This window comes from Camelus bactrianus, chromosome 24 (assembly GCF_048773025.1).
Source record: "Camelus bactrianus isolate YW-2024 breed Bactrian camel chromosome 24, ASM4877302v1, whole genome shotgun sequence".
Lineage (NCBI taxonomy): Eukaryota > Metazoa > Chordata > Mammalia > Artiodactyla > Camelidae > Camelus > Camelus bactrianus.
Window position 1 is genome coordinate 6,016,305 of NC_133562.1, and position 26,691 is coordinate 6,042,995.

Genomic DNA, 26,691 nt, shown 5'->3' on the forward strand with positions numbered 1-26,691 from the left:
TAAGATGAGATATTATAGCATGTTTACATGCTAATGGGAATCTAACAGTTAGGGAAAACAAGATGTAGGAAGTCAGGTCACAATTTAGAAGTAATTTGTGAATGAAGATGGGAGTCTGCAAAAAGTGACAGGAAGCAGAAATTGTTCGTGCCCTTCAGTGGGAACACAGTTATCATCTGCAAAAAAGGTGAAGTCAGACAGCGGAAGAACCTGAAAGTCAAAGAGCAAACCTCATCTCTTACAGTAAACAAAGCACCATTAAGAGTTCCTGAGCAGGGCTAAGATACAGTGAAACAGGGTGTTTCTGGAAACTGGAAAGTAAGAGCATTAACAGGTTAGTGGAAATAGAAACTCCAGTTAGGAAGGGCAACAAGGAGGTTACTCTTGTGATTATTCTGTCAGGTAAAAGGTGTAATGGAGGCTCCAAACTGAAGAAGACTTTTAAAAATCATTAAATGCCCTAAATGGATTCAACTTTACTTGGGCCTTAGAACTCCTCCTTTCTGATCTACTCTAGCCTGGCAGGTTCCTTGAAGGCTCACTTGCAACATCTTCTTTTCTCAAAAGCTGTCTTTAATCTCTCCAAGAGGAATACATTGTGTTTGCATGCTCGTTTTAAACTGAAATAATTCCACCAGGGTTCTTATTTTTCAAGCTAATCTCAATTAACTGCACAGCTGCAAACTTTCACAACTAGTTTTCTCTCAGGGTTTGCTATTTAATGCACAGACATAACACCAAGAAATTTTATTGAAATAGTTTTTACATGAAAAACTACCTTTATATACATATCAAAATATGTAAGGATGAAGTGATATGATCCGTGGAATGTGCTTCGAAGTGATATGGTAAGAGGGGACTGATGAATGCTGAAAGCTGACTCATGGGATCATGGGCATTACTTACACTATTTATCCTATTTTTGCATATGTTCAACATTTTTCATTAATAAACTTATTTTAATGCCTTTTGTAATTTTTCATTGTAAACACTGAAATAAAATCTCTTATTTTTGTTCTCCCCAATCTTTTTGTTATATATAAGCTGAATGGAATAGCTATTACAGAGAAGAGACATACCTGAAAAGTAGTCTTCAAATGTGAGCTATCAAGTCCAATTCCAGCAATTCCCAAGGCAGACAAAGAACTTGGAGAAAATGCTTGAATCTGATTTCCATACTGATCTGTAACTATTACAACTATAAAAAGGGGGAGGATGTTTAATTTTAACTGTGTTTTAATAAGATACAAACAGCCATAAATACACTTAACACACTTCATTAAAATTATACTTAGAAACTCATTCTAACTTTGTTTTCTAGCATATTTCTTGTAAAACAGTAACTATACTTGTTTCTTTTATAATCACTATAAAAATGTCAAATATTAACGTAAGTACACTCATATAGATATATTTAACATGATGCTGATGTTAATCAAATTTTTATCATTAATATTTGAAGGAAATAATTTAGTATTATGTAATATTCTTGATGTAAGAAAAATACAGGATACATATAAAGTCACTAATGTATTTACTTTACATTCGTGATATTAACTATTACTATTATTATTTATAACAAAAGTCAACATTTTTTTCAACATATTATTTTTGCCAAACTGATTTCACAGGTCAGCATGGGCAAAGATAGTGAAAATACTTCAATCTTCCCAATGGTGGATTTTAAAACAGTCATTGTATATAAATCCAAAGCTTTCCATTCAGATTATATAAGCCAAAACAAGAATGTAAGGACGTATTACAGAAGTGCTTTAAAGAAAGGAAGCAGGCCATACCAACCTATTTCTCCTTGAAGCTCTTGGCCCATCTGTACTGTTTTTCCACCTTTTAATTCACATTTTAGATGTTTAGGTTCATCAGGAAGTGGTCTGAAAATGGTTAATAAGTTAAAAGGCCTTACTTACACAATTCATTGTAGAAAAAAATTAGTTTCAATATGCTAAAAAGAAATACATATAACATTCATTTTCTAAAACTTAAATATAGTAACACCCTCTCCAAATACCGTAATCTATATAACATTGCTATTGACACAAAAGGAAATAGAGAAAAGATAGCTGGCAAAGATAGTAGAGAATACTGACCAAAAATAAATAAATAAATAAATAAATAAATAAATAAATACACAAGTGTTAGATCATAGTATCTCTGCTGGATTAAAAGGAAGCCAGACAGGAGAGCACTGAGAAGGAAAACAAATGGGTCAGTAAGAAGGGCTCATCAAGAGATTTGGTCCTGGCTGAAGAGTCGTACATTTGACAATTTTATCTCAAACATGGAACTATTCTAAGCATTGGAATAGTACAGAAATGGGTAGAGGAATCAAATAGGAAAAGGTCATTGAAACAGAGGTTGCCAAGGAACTGAGAGGCAAAGGTGAAAGATGAGTTTTCCCTATTTTTACTTCAGTCTTTCCTTTTTCTACCAGGTGGACTCAACTTTGAAAATCATCACTAACCAATGAAAGAATTCTTCCTTCTGAACACCACACTGACTGATCGATCACACTGTTATCTTTTGTATTTTTCATGTTTTTGTCATTTTGCAGGTGTTTTCACTGTTGCTTGTCCTAGGAGGGTTTTCTTTTAATGAAAGTTCTAGTTCTTACAGACACCAGAGGGCCAATTAAGCAGGAGTTACAGTGATGTTAAGAATTAGTCACTATCTCTTCAGTGAAGCTTTATTTAAAACCTGTGAAAATGTGTACATTAAAAAGCAACAACATGTGTGATCTGGAGAAAAGTACTTTTGTTGCCATATGATGAATTTTGAGATATCTCAAAATGCAATATGCCCACAAACCTTACTGTAAATGCACTTTCCAAAGACACATGATCATCTTGGAATGAAACCTGGCAATAGCGCATATCTTTTACAGATGTTGGTACTTGCACATCAGGAAGCAGACCCTGTAGCAAATGTTCTTTGTTAATCTCAGGAGTCCAATTAACCTAGGAGAAAAATCATGTACTTAAGAATAATATAAAGCTTAATCTAATGCCCTCCTACTGCCACTTATCTTACTAAAGACTCTTCATTATAACCCACACTCCCCAGCTCCAAGGAAAAAGAAAGGTCTTATATGAACAGAAATGATGGTGGTTCAGATATTACTATGATGAAAGTATCTCCTTCTTTGTCTTTGCTGTTAATGTTGCCGTATCTTTCAATGCAATAAAATAAATATCCTTGTCATTTCTTTAGCATTTTCCCACAAGATTATCACTGTGGTAATAATAATATATAAATCAAATCATGTGATCAATTCTGAGAAGTAATAATTGTTTTGTTTTTTTTTAAGAATCTTATCAATACAGGTTTTGAATGAGATCTAGGCGGACTCTTATTCAGCAAGGTGAGAAAACAGAAGTTAAATCCACTGATGTAATTAGTATCCTGGCCACTTGATCTTTATCCACTCTCGGATGCCTTCAGGTCCAATTTTAACTTTACATCTCTTAAACTCCATTTTTAAAGTTAATTACCCTACTTTATCCTACTTTAACTTATAATCATTTCTATTTAAGAATTTTTAGCTCAACTTTATGCTTTTAAGCCTTCTGTAGTTGTAATACCTATATCACTGATATTCCAATATTCTGATCCTAGTTTATGTTGTTCTAATTTTCTTAGTCACCTTTTTATCTTTTTAAACCATCCTTTATTCTTTACCATACCCTTTTTTCTTTAAGGACGCAGCAAGCAGGAGTTACACAAAGAGGCTCTCTTCCCTCACCCTAGCTGTGTTACTTCAGAGAATTCCTAGGTCAGCTTAGGTTGACTTTCCTCAATATTAGAGAATTCTCTAAAGACCACAAAACCACTTTAGGGCGTATAAAATTAATTTAATAAAAGTAGTATTTAATATCCTTTATCGTCAATAAAGAGGGGCATGTTTTAAAATCTTTGGAACCCAAGACGTATATAAACACTAGACATATATAAACACATTGCAAAATGTGTCAACTGCAGGCCAAAAGCTGAAAGAATGGCAGAAAAGGTTAGATACAGAAAGAGGCTCTCCAGTCAATGTTTCTTCTTAACCTTGATAAGAAACTAAAATGTGGAAACATTATTATTAGAAAGCAAGGAATCAGTTCAGAAACCAGGCTGCTGGCACCATTTTTAAACTACTCACCCTGAAACCTGCTGATAGAGTTAAAAACAGCTTGCCTCCCTTCCAAGCAGGATCAGGATTATTTCTCTTTCAGTCCTCCCTTCCCTCATTAAAGAGGGAAAAACTAAAGTGGCGGGAGCAAGGGTTATTCCAAATAAGATTTTTAAAATAATGTCAGCTGAACCCCTGTTAAATAATTCTCTTAAAGTGTCAGATTCTCTATTTGGAGACTCAGGATGGCTATAGAATAGAACAGTACAAAAGAGTAATTTCTATATCCTGTCCCACAAGAGCAACTCTCTAAAAATTTAGTTAACTGAGACCCCTTATATACGGGTCCACAAATGTTGGTTTTCCAGAGACGGGGATGTTTATCTCTAACCGTTTTAAAGAAACCTGGATTTTTAGGAAGTTCTTTTCTCACATAAGATTTGCAGTTTTTTCCTTCACACATGCCAAGGAATAAAGCACAGTTAGTTCCATTACAATGCTTGTTTTGAAAATGCAAATTTGTTCAAATGTAATTAAAATATCAGGGAACACTTTCAGTATAAAGCAATTATGCACCTAGTTGAAACAAGCAATGCAGGAATACACAGAACAACATACCTCAAACACCTACCTACCTCAGCTGATTTTGTGTTGCACCACACATGTCCACGTCTAGTGGAATTTCCACCCCCTTACAGTTAAAACTAAAGCTGCGATCCTTCCTGCACTCACCTCCACAAGCAAGGTAAACTGCCATATTATGAGAGTGTTTATGAACTTTGTAATCATTTAATACATATTACCGTTACTATTTACTATTAGTTTATTATCTTTTTTTTAAATGGGTGACTGATGAAGTTTAAGTTCTACTATTGTACCTCTAATTCTCATTTTCCCTGTAAGTAAGCCCTGTCATTTTTTCATTGCACCATTTTACATAGCACAGTGACTTAGGAATGCATGCGTTTCGTTACAGCAGATTTAACTACTTTGAAAGCAGCAGGCATAGACTGACCACTATTCTTTCAATCAATCATAAGAGGAGTGCTAGAACTCTACTTCATGTGATAAGAATCTAACCATTTAGATTTGGTTAAGTGAGATGTTAAATTTTCAAAGTATACATTCACCCTATCAAGGTGCAAATGACACATTTAGACGGCAGCAGATATGAGGACCAACTGAAATGACTGAAAATTGACCAAACTGTTTTCTAAGGATCACGCTTTCAGAGTGCTATACCAATTTCAAACTGCCAAGTAAGGGGTCTGTAGTCAGCAAATACTGTTTACCATTTCCCTTTAACAGATCTTTTATTTAGTGTCTTCAGAATAGCTACAAATACATGACTTTAGTGAAGTGGTGATCCTGGCTGCAAGTGTAGAAATACAGTTGGTCATCACTTGAATTTTGTTTGTCAAAATCATTTTTCTAAGTACAAATTTGTCACACATGAATCATTCACAGTTCAATCTAGTACATGAAAAAAAATCTTATTTAGCCTGGGATTTTAAGTAACAGGAGTATTTTTGTGTGACAAGCTGCTTCTTAGAGGATACCTTTTAAGACTTGTTTGGAGTCTTCCAAGCATAAAAATGTACAAAATTTTTGCAAGTAACCAATCTGCTTCAGATACTTACTTTAATCTTCTCTGCTAAAGCTGATGTTATATGGATTTCTCTTTCTCCTTCATCATACATTTGAAAAATAAGATTATGCATAATATCGCCTGCTATCCAATTAACCTCATCCTGATGTTTGATCTGGATTGCCTTCTGTCCTTCCACGCTGAATATCTGTAATCTTGCAACATGGCTACTGGGAAGCAACTTAATGGTCTTCTCCACAGGTGCCACATCTTTACAACTCTAGGAAGAGAGGAAAACACAAGTACACAGTGAATGACATCTGTACTCAAAACATACTTTTGGGCTTTAATGGTGAACTTTTACGCTGCTTAAGAATTTATTTCCAGTATTATGGGAGATCATCTTATGTACTGTTAACATTCATAGGCTTCCTCATTAAGAGTACTGTTACTGTACTGTTAATAATTCTATATTTTATACCATCAAGTTATAAATCATTAATGAGAGTGGCCACATTCTTAAAACAAAAAACTACCATATTTGGACTTAAAAGAATTATCTTCCATTGTATTTCTAAATTTACTTCCAAGTGTTGCAAACTTGTGAAATTTTAATCACATGACAGATTTGGTCATTTATTAATAAGAATAAAGGTGTAGGAAATCAAGAATTCCCCATAAAATCAGAGACGAATAATTGCCGTAAAATACATTATTTACGATATCAGATTACACTGGAGCTTCTAGAGCTTTTTCAATTCATTATACACTGTGGCAAGTGGACAGAGTTGCTTGTAGCTAGACAGGAACTCAAGATGCCCTGAAGGCTGAGATGGCGTATTTGTCATTCGTTGTGGGCACATCAGTGTTCCAAACATTAGTAAAGATGAGATGGTAGGCTACGTAAGTTGATTTTAGGTACACAAAAATACAACATTACAAAATTATTTTATAATCCAGGTAAAGTGCATTCCACAGGTTATAAAAAATTCAAAATGAGTCTAAGCCTAAAATACCTTTACAATCTTACTTCACTCATGTCTCCTTGCTCATCCAGTCATTCCTATCAAAGCCCATCCATATTAACAATGACATATTTTAAATTCCCACCTCACAGAGTATCAGGCAATAACCCACCTATTACAAGCACAGTTTATTCACCTGACTCAAACTCAAGAGTCACTGCTTTTGGGTAGTATTTTCTAACGGCATTTTACAAGATATACCTTGGTCTCTGTCTTAATTCAACTGATCTGGACCCATGGTGTTCTGCCTACTGCTACTCTGCAGTATTTACATAATTATATGTAAATGCTCTCTTGCTTTCAAGCCCAGATTCCTCCCTAACTCTACGCCTTTTCCTCCTGAATCTTCCTGATCTTTTGCAAGATAGTATGTTCAAAAATATGCTGCCCACATTATGCAAAAAAGGAAATGCATAACAAATATTTGAAGATTATCAAATATAACCAGCTTGGAAAGAAAAGGTTAAGAATAAAGTCAAATTGTTTCATTTTAATTAAAAAAATAAAAGCTTTTACCCTTTTGACTCAAGATCTATTAGTTGATGTGTGGTTAAAAGGAAAACATCAGTTAATCAACTGATCAGGTTATTCATCATCTATCACCCACATCAGTTATGAAGAAATCACATTTAGGTATTTTACTTGCTTAAGTATTTGTTATCCCATTCAACAATCTTAGGAGATCAAATGCTTTTATCAACTGCTTGCTCTCCTCCACGCTGGCTTCACCTTCAGCCATGATGTATATTCAATAACAACAGTATCCTACTGGCACATTAACACAGCAATCTCTTTATATGAAAATACTAATTACTCTCTAAATTATACATACATATTAAATGTTTATATATCCTTCAGTGGTGGTTAAATAGGGATACTGACCAAACTTTCTAAGAAACAAGTGTAAACTATAAGAAAAAAGAGAATAAAATAAAACTAACAGATAACTGTTATATTTTAATGTAATAAAAAATTAATTTTAGGAACATGTACTCAATAATAGCTAAACATATTATAAAAGGTTAGATCAAAAAAACTAATATTTGATACAAAATGTTATTTACTATATCATCTCATGTTGCCTTTTCTTCCCTCTGGCTAAAAGAACTGCAAATATCTCATTTTAAAAAGTCAAACACCTTTACATAAAATATTAAAAGCTGTTAAAGAATGTATGTATAAAGACTCAATACAATATCAATGAGTAACAGTAACAACTTACAGGTATTTCAATTTTTGCTTTAAGCGTCTGGTCTTTTTTAATATTCTGAACTTGAATTGGTGGTCCTGATAAAATACTGGTTCCAGTACTACTGCAATCCACAACGTATATTGGAAGGTTTGGAGCACCTGAAAACTATTGGAAGCATACAAAATAACTTAAGACCTCAATCAAATGTAACTGATTATTCAATAATTGTTATTTAAATTTTCAAATAATTCACCACAGCTACTACTTCCGGCTATAAACTAGACAGTCTAAATTTAATTCACTAACAGTCTATATAATTTCTGAACAAAAAGAGTAAGTTTCTATAATTCTAAGTAAAAATTGTCTGTTTTTGAAGAAAAAACAGCTTCCTCAATCCTTATTCTTCTTTTTTCCCCACTCTATCTATTTAGGTTTCCCTTTCCTTTTTGTGGTCTTTTACTCATATTCATTTATCCATCCATCCCTATTTCTAAAGGAGATTTCCATCATTCTATCCATAAGTTAATACTTCATCTGAAATGAGGCGGATGGACCAAGGAATGAGATGGAAGGAATCCATAGTTCAATACTTGGCTGGCATAGCTGGCACCTTTATTGGCTTAGGGATGCTGAAAACTATTGGCAATGAGATATTCCACAAATTTCTCCATGGAATAATCATTTCACTATCTAGATACCATATAAAACTTACCATTAAGGAGTCATTTCCATTTACTACCATGGGACTCAAAATCTACATATTCTTATCTTATGATAGCTTACCTTACAATGAACAATCAATTTTGGTTGTGCTGTTACATTGTCTGATTCATCCAAAACTTCTACCTGAAATGGGAAAGCTGTTCCATTTTCAATAACTAAAATTTCAGAATCAGGTTTCACTTTCAATCGACAAGGAGGACCTAACAGAAAATTTATATAATGAAACACAGAATCAAGTTTCTAAGACTGAAATGTTAAAATAGCAAAAGAAATAGCTTTTAACTATTTCAAGTTTTAATATTTTTAAAATGCCAAGAAAAAAGAAAGAAATATGCATGTTTAATCATTTCTATCCCCAAAATGCATAGATTCAATACATGACCAGACCAATATATGCCTCAACTGTAAAAAATGTCTAATGTCCAGACTTAGTTATATGCATCAAGCTTAGACAGTGATAACTCATACTATAAAGTACCCAAACACGTAAAATCTTTAAAAGATTCTGGAAAGAAGTATTCACGAATAAAAGTAAAATTGTATTAGACTACTTCATTTACTAACTTTAACTTTACACAGTGAGACTGATTTCTCTGGCATACTACACACTTGTTTTAGATAATTTTGTTCAAAGGATCAGTTTATGTAATGACATAACCAGACAATTTACTTGTTATGTCACCCACAACACTCTGATGTCATAAGCAAGTTACACCACAAGTTTCCTCTGGGTTAATAAAAAAGGGTTCACACTTCCACAGCAAGACCACTTGATGTGCTCTATGAACACTGTTATTTTAAAATATAATTTATATTAAATACTGGTAATACAAGTTTATAAAGAACAGTCACTGCAAACATTTAACTTAATAACATCAGTTAATGTTTGTTTTTCACTATGTACCAGGCAATGTGTTAAGTTTAAATTAGACACTATTCTCACAATCCTTACAGTGACCTTAATCAAGAAGGTAATATTATTATGCCCATATTATGGATGTGGAAACTGGGATTGAGAGAGATTAATTATTTTTTCCAGGTTACATGGCTACTAAGGTGGCAGACTCAGGTTAGGTCCTAGTTTGTCATTTGAAACCTCTTGACCATTATTACTACACAGTCCTACTTCCTACCTTCACTCTCAAATTCCAAAACAGTCACAACTACCTGGTTACTAAGAATTTAACTTGAATAGGTTTGAGTAATCTATGCGTTTTAGCTAACTTCTTAAAAGTCTTTTAAGTAATAATATGCAACGAGTTTTTCTTATACTTCTACCAATGGGTCAATTTTCACTTCTATGTCAGTTCATGCTTGAGGGAAAGCTCAAACTATGTGAATTTGTGAAAGGACATAGCTAACATGTTTCTTTTCATTAAAATCAGTACAAGGGGTCACATATGACAAAGATATGATCGTGGTAATAGTTAATATCAGAGCTAAAACTTACATACCAAGTACTGCTCTAAGTGTTTTACAAGCACACACACTTCTCACTCTGCACAATACCACTAGTGCAAACTGGAACTGTATCTTCTATTCAGTTACGACCAAAACCATGCAAAGCGAGGGCTGTCTACATTAACTCATTTAATCCTCATAAAAACCCTGTGAAAGAAGGTATTATCCCCCTTGCACACATGAGAAAACTGAGGCACAGAGCAAGTGTACCTCACTGGTAAGTGTCAAGAGTTCAGACTTAAATCCAGAAGGGCTAATAGCAGAATATATCTCCGTAAGAGACTGACTCTCCAAGTAGCCAGCATTTTCTACCATGTGTAACTTCACTGTAACTTCATTTTCAAGGTGATAAATCATTATTCACACTAACAACATAAATGCATAAGAAATTTTCTCCTTAAAATATGACATACTTACAATTATATCAGAAAAGGTAAAGGATAGATCCAGCTCTAACATAAGCCTAATTAGTACATCCCTAAGAACAGTCCCCCAATATATTTTCAATATTCACATTTTTCTCCCAAGATTATTTTGAGAACTCCACTCAAATCTTCCTAAATGTTTTCCTGTTTTTAATCGGTTGTTTCTGTCAGTGCTATGTTTGACATTCAAATGTATTTTTAAGACGTATACCATAGCCAAACCTAAAAACACTTCTCCTTTACAAGTACCATTATACTTTATCATAAAAATATAAGGAATATTTCTTAAAGTATACTACCTGGCAGTAATCTAATTTTCAAAATCTGTGAGTCTTCTTTTAAACCCGGCAGAATAACCTTCAGATTAAAATTCTGTTGAAAAAAATTATTTTAATTAAATCCAAATCCTAAATAAATAATTTACCACCTGATTTATTTTTTGCTTTTCATTTTCACACCATTATAGAAATCTACTCAGCAAATTTATGCTAAAATTATCATATATATGTATGAAAGAGATGCAAGTGAAAAAACCCGTTTTCTCTATAGACCATAGTCTCTTCAAATTCAAAAGGAATAACCTCTGAATAGTTATCAGAATCAGGATGGGCATTATGAAAAAATGTGGACAGTAGTAAATGGAAAAAACCCAAAATCTAGACATATCTAAACACAATGTGGTGTTCTGGATTAGGTCCCGGGATAGAAATATAATAGTGGAAAAATTGGGGAAATGCTAAAGTCTATAATTTTGTTAACAGAATTATATCAATGTTAATTTCTTAGTTTGGGTACACATATGATAGTTACATAAGATGTTAACAGAGGAAGCTGGGTGAAGAGTATATGTGAACTCTACACCATCTCTGCAACTCTTCTTCAAAAATAGTTATTTCAAAATGAAGTTCTTTAAAATCAAGAAATCTTTTTTTTATCTAAGTCAAATTTTCCACCAATTTCAAGTTCTTTTTCCAGAAAAATCTGAATTCAGGAAGATACACAGAACCTGATATTTGATTTGATTATACAGTGAAGTATAGTATACAGTACTTAAATAAGCTCTCATGCTCTATTTTAAACATCATTTTGACAGGGAAAAAATCTTAAATATATACCAAAGGTAATGATACAGTGGGGAAAACAGTAACGTATTACTTAAGTTATTAGCTATTGTGTTCCTTTCAGTCATATTAATCTATTAGCTGCTTTATATACCTAACTGAAAAATTACCCTATTAGAATTTATGTCTTTACCACCCCTAACTTTATGCCTCTCCAAACACTTTCTTTATCCAAATACCAAACCCAAATATGTTTATACACAAGTAAGCTAAAGTTTCTCATATTTTTGTTTTTCTTCTAAGAAAAATATTCAAAAAATGGATGGAAAAAGTTGGAGAGAAAAAAGAAGCACAGAACTAGGAAACTGCTGAAAATAGCTTTGAACATGAAGAGACCAGAACAAAAATGACTACAAATGAACATATTTAATTCATAAAATTTAAAAAACAACAGTAGCAAACATACTGGTTTTTCTCAGATGTAAATGCTGATGGTTAAGTTGGGTGATATGATCCTGATTAATTCCTAAGAATCTGACATTACTGTCATCTTGTCACAAAAACAGGTTATTCAATTTTAAAACTCCAATTTCATTTTTACCATATTTTTCTTACAATAAGAAATAAACATATTATAACATTCATGTACAAAGCTTACCTTCCCTTGACAAGAGTTTACAGGGCCCTTAGCTGTAACACCTCGAATTACACAATTTGGTCCTTTGGTTATTTCTTCATAATGTACAGATAAACCACTGGAAAAAATAAATTACGTTTTAACTTTCCCTCCATTACCTGCAAATAAGCTGTAAGTGTGTTCTGGTTTCTCATATACCATTCTTCTGTTTAATTCATTTTTCTAATATAATAGTATTTCTTAAAATAGGGAGAAATAAATGAACACAAATTCCCATGAATTTCTTTTACAAAGAAAAATGGTCCAACAGGTATTGAGAGGTGATATTACGTGGCCAACTGGTAAAGATAAAGGAAGGAAACAATCAAGTGCTAGACCACGTATGCGGGCTGAAGAAAAGGAAATATCCAAATCGGTCAGCTCTAAGGATATCTTTAGATTTTGCCCCCAGTTCTTTCAAATCCTTCACCCAGTGGGATTTCAGAGAATTTTTGGCACCTATTAAACTGAATGACAATATTAAATAAAATCCAAATAATCAAGTACACTCTTGTGATAATGTAACCTTGTTAGAATGCATACTGAGATTCTCTAATCTACTACCACAAGCAATGTGATTCCTAAATCACCTCTAACCACGTGTAGATCCTTACAGTGCCACTTGACTCTGTCAAGGGATAAGGTTAAAAAGAAAAAAAGGGCGAGGGGAGAAACACCATGACAGAGAAAAGGACTAATTTTTCTGATGAATGGAATTTAAATATTTACAGGTATTATATGAATAAGTTGTAAAAATTAAGCAACATGCCTTGTTTGGAAAAAAAAGCTGTAAAGAGGCATATAAGGTAAAATAACTTCCCTGGGAAAGATGGACATAAACCACACACATTTACTTTCATGAGATTCTCTCAAAGCCTCATTAATATGAGAACAAAGGGATTTCTTTCAATTACTATTACAGGCAAGGATATGGGAGGGAAGAAAGAAGACAGAAGGACAATAAAACTTGGCTACTAAAAAAAAAAAAAAAAAAAAAAAGGACAGACAAGTGGCCAATGGCGTAGTATAGTCCCAAGAAAACTGAACCATGAAACAGCAATGGAAAAAGCTGGAAATCAACACATACAATAGAAATCCCAGGTACCACTAAGGAGTTGGTGTTACTAGGTACCTCCATTAGTAAGGTAAAAAGAGAAAGGCAAAAAAAAAATTAGGATCCACAGATCTCTCCTCCCACCTCTGGCAGATGACTAGAAGATTATTCTCTGAAAAGGTTAAAATTGAGAATCTCTGAACCTGGGGACAAAAGATAAGTTGAAGGAAAGGATAAAATACTAAAAAGAAAACAAGGGGTAATTCTGGATGAACTGCACACGAATACTGGTACTGAGATGCTCTCATCCCCCAATCCCACCATAGTCTTGTTCCTGGACTGGATAGAAACCTGGACAGCCAAATTATTCCCCTCTAGGCAAGAAACTAAACATTTTTCTTTGAGAAAACCACTCAGCCCAAGAAAAAGACCTCAAGATGCAACAGGATTTCCCCCAACAAAGTGCTGGAGACAGATCATCCTGTAGTGGAGTTCACACTCAATGGCCTCTCCCATACTCTTACAATTTCCTACATACATTTTAGTTCTCCACCATTTATAAGCAGATAACCAATGATTAACCAGATATATGAAGAAAAGAGATAAAAAAAAACCCAACAAACAAAAAGCAACTAACTTGAAGACAACAAAGATTATCAGTGTAGTTAACTTTTTAACTACTGTTTATTAACCAGTAAAAAAATGTATTACATTCATAAAAGACCAGGATCTATAAAAGAATATTCAGAGAACCAGGAAGAACACTTGAAAATTAAAAATACAGCAGAAAGGAAAAACTCAATGGAGATATTGTAAAGGTAAAGTTGAGAAAGTCTGTCCAAAAGTAAAGCAAAAACACAAAAAGATTAAGAAAAATAAGGCAGAAAAACTAGGAAAATCAGAGAACCAGTCCAGAAGGTACAACATCAAATAAATAAGGATCCTAGGAAGAGAAACAGTGATGATGGAAGGAGAGAATGAAGCACTTCAGATAATGAAGAGACCTATACAATGATGAATAACTAAAATTTTGCCCTATTGACAATCAAAAGTAGATCCTATAAGCTTCCAGACAGAATATGTAGGAAACATAAAAAATAAAATTAATCAAAATGAGTTTAAATTTATCAGCAACACTGGAAGCTAAAAATGGAAAAATAGAGCAGTGCTTTCATAATTTTGATGGAAATTAGTGTCCAATTTTCAATTCAATCAACCCAGTAGAATAGAGACATTTTCAGAGCAAGTATTTTATCCCACATATATCCTTTCTTAGGAAACTAGTGAAGGGTGTGTTTCAGCAGAAGGACAGGAACATGGATTCTTTTAAAACTGGAGACTGATGAAAGGTTAAATGTGAAGTAAAATAAGCTACTTAACACTCCCACAAATTCAGGAATGTTTCCTCTCTCTGAAATGTAATCATCAATAAAGGTAAACCCCTACCTCCCAGTTTCCTGGGCCTAACTTCTGATCAACTTACTCCAAACTGCAAACTCTACACTCAGTCTACACTTAGCAATTTTTCTTGAAAACATGAAAGTGTTCAGTTATATTTATTTATCCATGTAACAGAGTAAGATTTCCTACAGTTCGTGCACTCTGTCAGGTTGTGATGAGCATTACATTCTGATTTACTGTTTATTCAACCATAAAATTGTTTTTTTTTTCTCTTCTCTTTGTGAAGAAGTTTTCTAGGTTGAAAGAAGGTTTTGTTTTTAATATATTTCCCCAACTCAAAAGACAAATGAAATCCCCAGGATGAAGGTGAAGGAAGATCACAGAAGGACAAGCATAAGAACAACTGACCCAGATGAGAGCATGTTACAAAGTTGCAAAAGAGATGTCTCCAAGAATATGAAACCAGTAAGTTATCTATGCACCAAACTTCTTGAAAAGAGACCAAACAACTGGCAGAGAGTTAGGGTTTAATTTATAATAAACTTAGCAAAGAAAAAAGGTGTAACAACAACAAAGCTGTGCAATAAAGAAAGTGATTAGCATATACATAATTGTAATAAAGCAAGCACTATTGATCAAGCCAGAATGTAACTTGATTGAATAAAATAAATAGGAAGGAGGTTTATTTGTAATACAAGTGGCAACAAGATAGTGTGTTCTCATCTTCTGTCACCTAAGTAAAGAGATAATCCTTAAAACTGAAGAATCAAGAAGTAGCAATATAAAAGTTACTTAGATATATGGCAGTAGGTACCAAAAGATTCAAGTAAGAAAGCTCAAAGTGGTTGAGAAGTGGATTGCGGGCAGGGTGGAGAGGGCAGAGAGAAGAGGAACTACTCTTTTTCATACAAGTTATCAAACTTTTTGATTGTTTAGGCTATTGATTTTTTAATGCAAAATTTTTAAAATTTAGGTAATACTGAAAGAAAAAAACAACAACAACAAAGAAACCCACCTAGAAAATGGTCTTAAAAAAGAAAAGAGTGAATATTAACCAAATATAAAGTCAAATACAAGTTGATTCTTCTAATTACCTTGCTTCAAAATCTGGCTGAATATCAGTTGATAGTTGACTAGTATGACCAAATTCATCCTGAAATTCCAGAGGGATGTTGAATGGGACTCCAACACGGAAAGGAGGATCCAAAAGACCAAATGAAAATTTTTCTGGCTTGCCCTCTTAATAAAAAAAAGTAAACATGGAAAGAAAATTCATCAGTCAGAAGATTCATCGTAGGTAGAAACATCCATTTATATATGGAAAATTAGACTATGATAAAGAAGGCATTTTAGATCTTTGCAAAATTTATATAAATTGTTAACTATAATTCAATATAAATTATGACTATACTTCACTTACGGAAACCATAAAGATGTTTCTCTCATACATGTATAAAAGTAAAATTCTAGATATAAATGTTTCTAAGCTATGAAATTATACGAATATAATAAAGAACTATGTTTATAATTTGATCACAGGAAAAACTAAGGCAAAACATAATACACAATAGCTATACAAAGATATATTTGATAAAGTTTAAAATACTTTATTAGATACAATAAACAAAGTTAAAAAAGAGGCTCTATGAGAAAATATTTGCAACGTATGCAATAAAGAATTAAAATTCACAATGATTAAAACTTCCTATAAACAGCTACTCTCAGAGTGTGGTCTCTAGTCTAATTTCAAGCCATCCCCTGGGAAATTATTAGAAATGCAAATTTGAGGGTTCACCTCAACCCTATTAAGTCAGAAACTCTGAGAGTGAGGCCCAACAGTCTGCGTTTTAAAAAGTTCTGCAGGTGATTCAGACATAAACTCAAATTTGAGAACCACAGCTTTACACTATTAAAGTAGGCACAGCAAAGGATCAAGCTTTCACTGACATATAATGTCCAATAAAGGCTAGAAGAGGTATACAACCTAATAATTAAAGAATTAATTTAACCGCCAACTAGACTAAATAAAAATAATTTAAGTGGCCAGAAATGAGCATAAAGATATTGGGACTCTCAATCTGTTGGTGACGGCACCATGGACAACCTTTCAGGAGGCCAATTTGACAATAAATGTATTTAAAATGTTAAAGCACACACTTCAGCTTGGCAATTCTACTTCTTGGTATACACCCTAGAGAAAATCTAGCACACGTACACAAAGCATCATAATGTTTTCCCACACAGAAATGTGATTTGTAATAGCCAAAAATTTGGAAAAAACTGAAGTGTTCATCAAAAGAAAACTGCCAGAACTATAGCACATCCATGATGTGGAATGTGTTCCACAGCTGTTACTTAAAGAATGTGGTAGATTTGCATGCACAAAAAGGAACATTCTCCAAGGTGGCTTTCTGATTAGAGAAGGCAAGGTGATCACAGGCACTTAGATCCGCTCTCTAAAACCTCACAGCAGTGACATGACACAGACATTTTTTTTAAAAGGCCTAAATGTGTAAAAACAGTGAACAAGAAAAAAGACAACACGGGGAAGAGGGTGTAGCTCAGTGGTAAAGTGCATGTCTAGCATGCATGAGGTCCTTAGTTTAATCCCCAGAACCTCTATTAAAATAAACAAATAAATTTAAAAAATAATAAACCTAATTACCCCCTAAAACAAACGAACAAACAAAAAGACAACAGTAAAAGAATCCAAAAGCTGGAGAACCTATTGGCAACTGTAACTGCCTTAGCAGAAAGACTCAAAAAATAGAATCTCCAATTATCAACAAAGCAAGCAGAGAACCAATTTAACTCACAGTATGGAACACCCAAAAATCTCAAGAATGGCTGTATCAATGGAATAAAATTGAAATAAAAAAGGAAGACTTGCTGAAGTCCACTTGAGAAACAGTTCCCCAGATCCCACCCCTTAATACACAGAGCCAGTCAGCTGCCTTCCTCATCAACAGCAACAGATGGGATTTCTTCTCTGGGGAAGGTAAGACTAAGTCTAAGGAGTAAGGGACACAGCACTACCAAAAAGTGTCATGGTTTACTGATAACAGGAAAACCAAGTAAGTGAAAGATTAATACAGAATGTGAAACCTCCAAGTCTGCCCCAGCTTGGCTCCCCAAATGCTGACACCCAAATGTTTGTACTCCACTTTGGGGAATTTGAAGAAAGAGAAAAACCTAAAATTCTTTTATTATCATCTCTCTAAATGAAATAAATGTTCTCAAGTGTTCTATTCTTTTTAGGAATGTTAACTTTAAAAAAAATTTTTTAACGGAAGTACTGGGAATTGAAACCAGGATGTCGTGCATGCTAAGCATGTGCTCTACCACTGAGCCATACCCTTCCCCCTCAAATTTCTATTGCTCAATGTGAGCAAATCACCAGTAATGTAAGAGAGCATCCAACAGGAAACAGTCAGAGCAAACACGAAAAAAAACACCAAAGAGGGAACAGGCTATAAACAAAGTTTAAATGTGTCAAGAAAAAAAAGCCACTATTATTAATAGCCTCAGAGAATAAAGATACTGAATCCATGAAGTAGGAAGAGAATGCTTTGAAAAGGAATAACTAGAGAAAAAAAGATTTTAAAAACTAAAAAATGATAGCAGAAAGGAAAAATTCAATAGAAAGTGTAGAACATCATGTTAAGGAAGTCTCCTATAAAGTAGAAAAATAAAACCAAGAGTTGGAAAGCAGAAAAAAAACAATTATTTGTACACAAGTCAAGAGGTCCAACATCTTAATATCAGATGTAGTAGAAAGAAAAAAACAGTAGGAAATCAAAGTAATTCAAGAAAAATTTCTAGAATTTAAAATTTCAGAAACTGGGACCATAACTGAATCACTTTGCTGTACACCTGAAACTAACACAACACTGTAAATTAAGTATACTTCAATTTTTTAAAAAAGTTAAAAAAAAAAAAAGAAAAAAAGAAATTGGGACCCACCCACTCCCCGATGCCCTGAAAAATCAAAACATGTGGGGATTGCAGAGGGAAGATGGGAGTGGGTGGATGGGGAGCCGGGGCAGGGGATTAACATGCAAAAATCAGGAATCAGAATAACTTTAGGATTTTAGTAACAAGGGGAGCAAGAAAACAATGTTTTCAAAAAAAAAATTATAAGGAATAAGATTATCAAGCAGAATTATAAAGCCATTCTAAGTAAGACCAAGAGGATTATACAACTGGTTAAACATCTTTTGTTAAATTATCTATTTCTCTCTTGATTTAAAATGCCACCTTCAGCATATAGTTTATATACTGGTACTTTGCTTACCTTTAACAGAAAATTTAATTGCTTTAGATGGTAGTGCTCTTCCTGCATAAGTGTCTGCATTACTTTCATTCAATACAACTTGTAATTTCAAAGTATAATTCCCCAACTTTTGAATATTTTCTGGAAAAATTAAGAAAAAATTAAAATTCAAGTAAACATAATATTGATACAATTTTTAGCATTCAGAATAACTACTCACCCATTTTTTTAAACCAGTAAGGCCATTTTCCTCCATGTTGACTAATGTGTGAAATGATTTCTTTATTTCCACTTGAAGCTTAATAAAAGAAAAAATATATATACCTTAAGATACTGAATATAGAACATGAGTATGAAATGATGTCACACTGGCATCAAATACCTATTTGCTGTACATTTTAAAAAATAGTCTTGAAACTTCGAAAGATCTAAATCTATCCTATGCAAATCAACAGCATAATGAAAATTTATTCATTTGGCCCATTAAAATTCCTTTACTTCAATTCTTAAAAATGTATCTGTAAATAAGCTTAACTGGTACAAACAAAAGAACATAGAGAAACTTTTTTCTGCTATTAAAATTTCTCCTTAAAAAGTTTTCTTCAAGATTAAAATAGCATAATTTATTTACACAGAGTAACCTCTAAGACCCAGTGATCTATTAAGAGTAAAAAGCAAGGAGTAAAAACATATGCTACCTTTTTTATAAGGAAGGGAAAGAACACATTTGTACTTGCTTAGCATTGTAACAGGAAACACAGAGAAGATAAATCAAAAACTAATAAAACTACTATCTAAAGAAGGAGGAAAAAAACAGAAAGATGAAATCACTTCTTTGAAATATTCATTGTTACTTATTTTTGACTTTGGAATGATGTAAATGACTAAAATATTCACAAAATGAAATTAAAATAAAGCAGTTTATAAGCAAAACCAAAATGTAGGTAGGTGATACAACCACATTAAAAAAAAATTATTTTAAGTCACTTTGACTTTAGAATTTTTTTTCCCCCCACTCTTTATACATACAGAAAAAAACTCTAAGGACAAATGGTACTTCAGCAGTCAAACTTAATCCAGGAGTCTTGTTATTAGTAATTTTATAATTATCATTATTCTGAAAGTACAGGATAAATCAAGAATAAACTAAGTAAGTAACTGCTAATGTTAAGAATCAAGATTTTCAACATACAAGAAATAAAAGCATAAAATCAAAGTGGTTAAGTAAAAACCCAAAATATCAATATCAATTCAGTTTTTCTTCCCTTTTACAAAACTATTCATGGTTAGCTATCAATTTAAAAAGCTTAGAAGTAATTTCACCCAGTGGCCATGAGCAATCAGACCTCTATATACCATTCCCCACTGAAAGGCACAAGGAGTAATGGGTGAATCCAGGTCTAGGGTAGAACATGTATAAGAAGATTCTAGGGTATCTTGAGCCAGAAAGGAAGAAAGATCAAACGATCATATCAAGAAAACAGAGGAGCAAGCGTGAAGGCACATCAAAATTAATGAAGCATGTTAAATCTATAAAACCCATAAATTCACAAAACACTTTTACAAAAAAACAAAGAACCAGTCACTGAGCAGCACAGTACAGCACCAATTCCTGACTGGTAATTTGCAATTAAAGGAAAAGAATTAAGTCTTTATGCTGCATTTCCTGTAAAAGTTGTGTTTCAGAGTAAACCAATGGCCCTAACTGATAAAGGAAATATCTTACTAATAAGTAAATTAGGAAGGATAATAAATTGGGAAGAAATTAAAGAATCAAGGAGGGAAGAAAATCACCATTTTGCATACCAAATAACTAATTCAAGCAAAAAATCATTAATGGATGAAACCATTATATGATGGATGAAAGGAGAATTTTATAATCATAATAGCCAAATGAATTCTATAATCCAACCTGGCAGCACTAAAAGTGGGACAACTAATTAGTCATCAAATGCCTCTTGATGTAATACCATAAGAAACACAGATTCACTATGAAGGATTGGTTCTTGCTTTAGGAAAAAAACAAATGGTGAATCAAAATTTATTCAAGCTTTCAGGATAACTTTCAGTTTTCAGGAAATAGAACAAATAGTGGAACAAGTTAAACGATATTCCAAAGAAACAAACAAGTATGTGAAATACTCTACAAGTGAATGGGTTATGTCGGCAAATTACTGTCACAGAAAAAAAGGGAAAAGGGGCTACACTTCAGTGCCTTTTCTTCCAGAGAAGAAATATATATATATATATATATAATATATGTACCTTATCACCAAAAAACAACTGTAAAAGATTTTAGAAAATCAGGGAAATTTAAATTGGATTGGGTATTAGATGATACCAAAGAATTACTGTGATAACTGAAAATATACGTTTTTAAAGATGCATGCACTTGAGACTGAACAACCACAAAAAAGGACACATGACAGCAAGTGCAACCAAATATTCCATAACTGTTGAATTAGGTTAACCTACACATATCAAGGCCCATTACATAACTCTGGTTTTACCTGTTTCATTTGTAACAGAAAAAAATGTAATTAAACTATGTTGCAATTATAAATCTATAATGGAAATCAAACAGTAAATGACCAACAGAAGTTCTCTAGAAAAGATCAAGCAACTTTTTAATTTTTATGTATTTATTCAACAAATACTTAATAATTATCTCCTATATACTAGGCACTAGAAAACAGTGAAGAATATAAATATCCTGTCTTCACAGAGTTTCTATCCTATAGAGCAAGGGGTCTGTAAACTACCTTACTGTTCATGGCTGGTTTCATTCTAGAATGGCAGTTAGGTCGTTGTGACAAAGAACTTATGGCCCTCAAAGCCTAAATATTTACTACCAGATCCTTTACAAACACTTTGCCATCCATTCTAGAGAGCAAAGACACATTTAAGAAATAAAATTTCGAGTTATACAAATAAATTTAAGGAAATAAATATGAAACTGGAAAAATTTTAAGAAAATCTCATTATTATAAGAAGACTCTCTAATAAAAGCGACAACGTAAAACCTGAGAAATAAAGAGCTTCTCAACTTTCAAACGATTTGAAAGTTTTAAGCACAGGAAATATGCAAAGGTCCAGAGGTAGCAAAATTGGGCTTGTATATGAACAAAATAAAATGCAATTATGATCAGGAATATGGTGAATGAGAATAAATATGGTATGAGATGACGCTAAAAGGCAGACAGCACTAGATCATGTGTGGAGTCTTGCAGGGCCATGAAAAGCCCACAGCTACCAAACTTAATGATGAAAGACTGAACACTTTACCTCTAAGATCAGGAACAAGACAAGGATGCCACTTTCAGCACTCTTATTCAATATAGCACTGGAAGTCCCAGGCAAAAACAAAAAGAGAGAGAGGGAGAAGAGAGAAAAGAGAAGGAAGGAAGGAAAGGAATCCATTTTCAAAAGGAAGGAACTATCTCTGTTCATAGATGTAGAAAAATTAAAGATTCCACACAAAAATTTTAGAGCTAATAAACAAATTCAGAAAACGTGCACAATTCAAAATCATGTTCACAGACTATTAAGATGACACTAATAACCCAACTGGTCTACAGATTCAATGTAATACCTATCAAAATGCCATTTTTTGCAGAAATATAAAATCCATTGTAAATTCATATGAAATCTCAAGGGACACAAACAGCAAAAATGATCTTGAAAAAGAAAAACAAAGATGGAGGACTCACACTTCCCGATTTTAAATTTTACTACAAAGCTACAGTAATTTGAATACTGTGGTATTAGTGTTTAAGGACAGGCATACAGACCAATGGATAAAGAGCCAAGAAGAAATCATTGCACATATATATGGTCAAATGACTTTTGACGACATTACTAGACCAGGCAATGGGGGAAAAGACAATCTTTTTGACATAATGGTGCTGGGAAAACCAGATATCCACATGCAAAAGTTAATATACAAAAGAAGTTAACCTATATAAAAGTTAACTCAAAACAGATCAAAGAACTAAATGTAAGAACTAAAACTGTAAAACTCTAAAACATTCAAGAAAAGCTTTATGATGCTGGATTTGGCAATGACTTCTTGTATTTGACATCAAAAGCATAGGCAACAGAAGGAAGAATAAACTGGACTAGATCAAAACTAAAAACTTTTCTGCATAAAACGACACCATCACTGGGGGGAAAGGAAACCCACAAAGCAACCCAGAATGGAAGAAAATATATGAAAATCATGTATCTGAAGATGGATTATTACCCAAAATGCATAACTTCTACAACTTAACAACAAAAAAACCCATCTAATTTCAAAATGAACGAAGGATTTGAATGGACATTTCTCCAAAGATGGCCAATAAGCACATGCAGAGATGCTCAATTTCACTGATAACAGGTAATGCAAATCAAAACCACAGTAAGTGACATACCACAATTAGGATGAGTTTTATAAAAAAAAAATTAAAAAAAAAAACAGAAAATAACATATGTTGGGAAGGATGTGAAGATATTAGAACCCTTGTGTACTGCTGATGGGAATGTAAAACGGTGCTGCCACTGTGAAAAATAATACAGAATTAGTATATGATCTAGCAATTCCACACTTGAGTATATACCCAAAAGAATTGAAATCAGGGACTTGAAAAGATATCTGTACACCAAAGTTCATACTATCATCATTTTTAAAAGCTAAAGTGTGGAATGAACCTAAGTGTCCATTAAAGGATGAATAGGTAAACAAAAAATAGACATGTAACAGAATATTTAGCTTTAAAAAGTAAGGAAATTCTGACACATGCCAATAACACATATGGAATTTGAAGATATGCTAAGTTAAATAAGCTAGACACAAAGAACAAATATTACATGATTCTATTTATATGAGATACCCAAAATAGTAAAATTCACAGAGACAAAGTAGAAAAGTGAGGTGGGAGGGTACATCTCAATGGTAGAGCATGTGCTTAGCATGCACGAGGTCCTGGGTTCAAAATCAGCAGACCTCCTTTATATATATATATAAATAATATACAATATAATATATTGATATATTATAATACATTATAATATATTGTATATTATAATATATAAATAAAATATATGTTTATATATGTTATATTTAAATAAATAAAAAAATAAAATTACGTCCCCCCGCCAAAAAAAAAAAAAGAAAGAAAAGTGATTTCCATAGGATGAGGGGAGGGAGTAACTGGAATTTATAACTACAGAGTTTCAGGTTGGAATAATAAAAAAAGTTCTGGAGATGGACAAAAAGTGAGTTAGCCAAACTGTTCAATGCTGCTGAGGTCTAATAAAACATTTATACAATGAAAGTATACACTATCACTGACTAGTTTTTAAATGTTGGAAATTAATACATATTGAATAAAACACCGTGTCTTTAAACTCCATAAATTAGAAATCCAAGTATACAGTGAAAGAACGGATTATTGAAAATACTTTCAGGCAGTCAAGACAAAAAAAACAATAGACAAGAAAGTCAACAAACAAAATGATTCAAATTAGGAAAATGCAAAATGAGTAATAACAGCAGTTCTTTCCCTTTACCTAACAGTGGGCCAGGCATCTCATCTGAAACAAGTACTTCTACCCATAGATTGAGAACCACAGCACTTTTATTTAGAAGGGAATCTTAAGGATTATCCACCAATCTAAATGCCTATTCAGTACAAATTCCTATATGTATATAAACCATATCTTTATTTTATACCAGTTACCTATGTGGGAAAATTCAGAATAAAGTGTTAAAAAAAAAAAAAACCCTCAGAGAACTATTGATTTTTTAAAAAATGAATTATTCATAACACACCTGAAACTCCTAACTTTAATCAAACCCACTATCAGATTGCTTGGTCATCAATAATTATATGAAGATGTTAAAATATGTATTATACCTTTAAGAACAATATTAAAGATCCAAATTAGTTTGTATACTCACAGTGTAATATAACTTTGAGCTCAACCAGGAGTTTCTTTGACCCTCCATGACTTGTTCCTGGAAGTTTTTGCATTGCTTCTCCTTTTTTATTCAGTATTTCAATTCTCAATGCACCTATCAGTCCAAAATTTAAAATAAGAATGTCTTAGTTATACCCAAAGAATCTGACTAATCTGCTAGGTCTTCATACAGAGTGTTTTACAGATTTTTTTTTCCAGAGTGTTTTTACCATGAAATGTTAAGACACAAGCATTTTCTCAGTAATAAAACACACGCACACACACAAACACAAACACACACACAAAACAAAAAACAAAAAACATACCAATGGGGGTTCCAGCAGGCCTAATCTCATTTGGCAATAATTCATCTCCTTCAGGCCAAGTTACTGACAATCTATCAGGGAGCCTATTATGAAACCAGCATATTAATGTTTCATGAACTGTCTTAATTATGGTCTTATATTTCAAAATAAAAGTTACTATAAACTTTAATATTTATTTCTAATTTATTTTGAAAGGTTAAATCTGAAATTCTATATGATTAATAAATCTAAACATTTTCTCCTCAACCAGTTCTGTGGCTATGAAGACAAAAAACAAAATCCCTTGCTGTTAAGAGCCAGGAATTGTCCATTTCTTGTGATTTTTTTATTCATTTACAAGCTACTTTTGGGAGATAGGATAAACTCTACCAATAAAAGAATGAATGAGATTCAGTAAAAATCAAAGTAACTATCATTAGCTATACAAGAACCACAAACAGTTTTTTCAACTTCCTTTTACTTCTTCTGTACTAATCTTTGCCTCTCAGCAGTTACTACCATTCTCTTCTAGTTGCAGGCCAAAGTTTTTCATTCTTTAATAAACTTAATTATAGTGCCTGTAACAGTGATACTTTAGAGATGTAAGATTTCCTCATTTTTCTATAAAACAAATAACAGGATTCTGTTTTTATAATTAGAGCTCTCAGGTTTTTTTTTTTAACAGCAAGAAGTCTGTCACCATACAGACAGCTGAGACTGTAAGTGCCCACTTAGAAGAGTATGACAGTACACTCAAGAACAGCTAAAAGGTCAATTCCTTTTGATTTTTCTTGTTTGTTTGTTTTTTACCATGCATTTTGAAATATAAATTACCTTGCCATTTCATCTTCTACATATTTTTTCACAGCTTTCTCAGCTACTGTCCTATCCAGCTTTGCAATTGGCACAGTTCTTACTTCATCATACAGTGCTTGAGGTTCCTGAATAAATTTATTTATACCAATATTAAAAATACATATATTTAAATTTAGCTGCAACGAGAACATTCATTCCTTCCAAAGAAACAAATTTTTATCCTAATTATGTATATAAATCATATAGCTATTATTATTACATAATACCACAGTGTTTATTTCCATTTTTCAAGTAAACATCCTTATGCTTAATTAAATACAACTGTAATTTTAATAAGAGCATTGTACAGGGATAAAACCCACTCTAGTTTTGAAGTTATCCATTCTCAAGACAGAATTCTAGCTCCAATGTTTATGTTTGTGGGCCTTGGATGAAATGTGCACTTTACAAAATTACTGTGATAACTAGCAATAATATATGTAACATTTGTTAAACATTGGGCACACAGATGTTAAGTTCTACAGATTGTTAAAAACACCAAATATGAAGCATAAAAATTCATGCTACCACTACTTTATCTAATTTTGAAAAAGCCAAATATAAGGCAAAATAGAATACTGTA

At 32.8% G+C, this 26,691-nt stretch overlaps 1 protein-coding gene across 1 annotated transcript in view; it reads right to left on the minus strand.

Annotated features, from left to right (window-relative positions):
* SMCHD1 (structural maintenance of chromosomes flexible hinge domain containing 1) overlaps window positions 1-26,691 on the minus strand; it is a 114,890-nt gene that overhangs the window by 47,954 nt on the left and 40,245 nt on the right. The window contains exons 15-28 of the mRNA XM_074352512.1: window positions 26,088-26,194; window positions 25,275-25,357; window positions 24,950-25,063; window positions 19,229-19,306; window positions 19,030-19,149; window positions 15,830-15,974; window positions 12,263-12,359; window positions 10,843-10,915; window positions 8,718-8,857; window positions 7,965-8,099; window positions 5,770-5,997; window positions 2,824-2,972; window positions 1,801-1,889; window positions 1,080-1,198 (exon numbers count right to left, since the gene is read on the minus strand). Of these exons, the coding sequence (XP_074208613.1) occupies window positions 1,080-1,198; window positions 1,801-1,889; window positions 2,824-2,972; window positions 5,770-5,997; window positions 7,965-8,099; window positions 8,718-8,857; window positions 10,843-10,915; window positions 12,263-12,359; window positions 15,830-15,974; window positions 19,030-19,149; window positions 19,229-19,306; window positions 24,950-25,063; window positions 25,275-25,357; window positions 26,088-26,194 (1,677 nt within the window). The remainder of the gene's footprint in view (window positions 1-1,079; window positions 1,199-1,800; window positions 1,890-2,823; window positions 2,973-5,769; window positions 5,998-7,964; window positions 8,100-8,717; window positions 8,858-10,842; window positions 10,916-12,262; window positions 12,360-15,829; window positions 15,975-19,029; window positions 19,150-19,228; window positions 19,307-24,949; window positions 25,064-25,274; window positions 25,358-26,087; window positions 26,195-26,691) is intronic.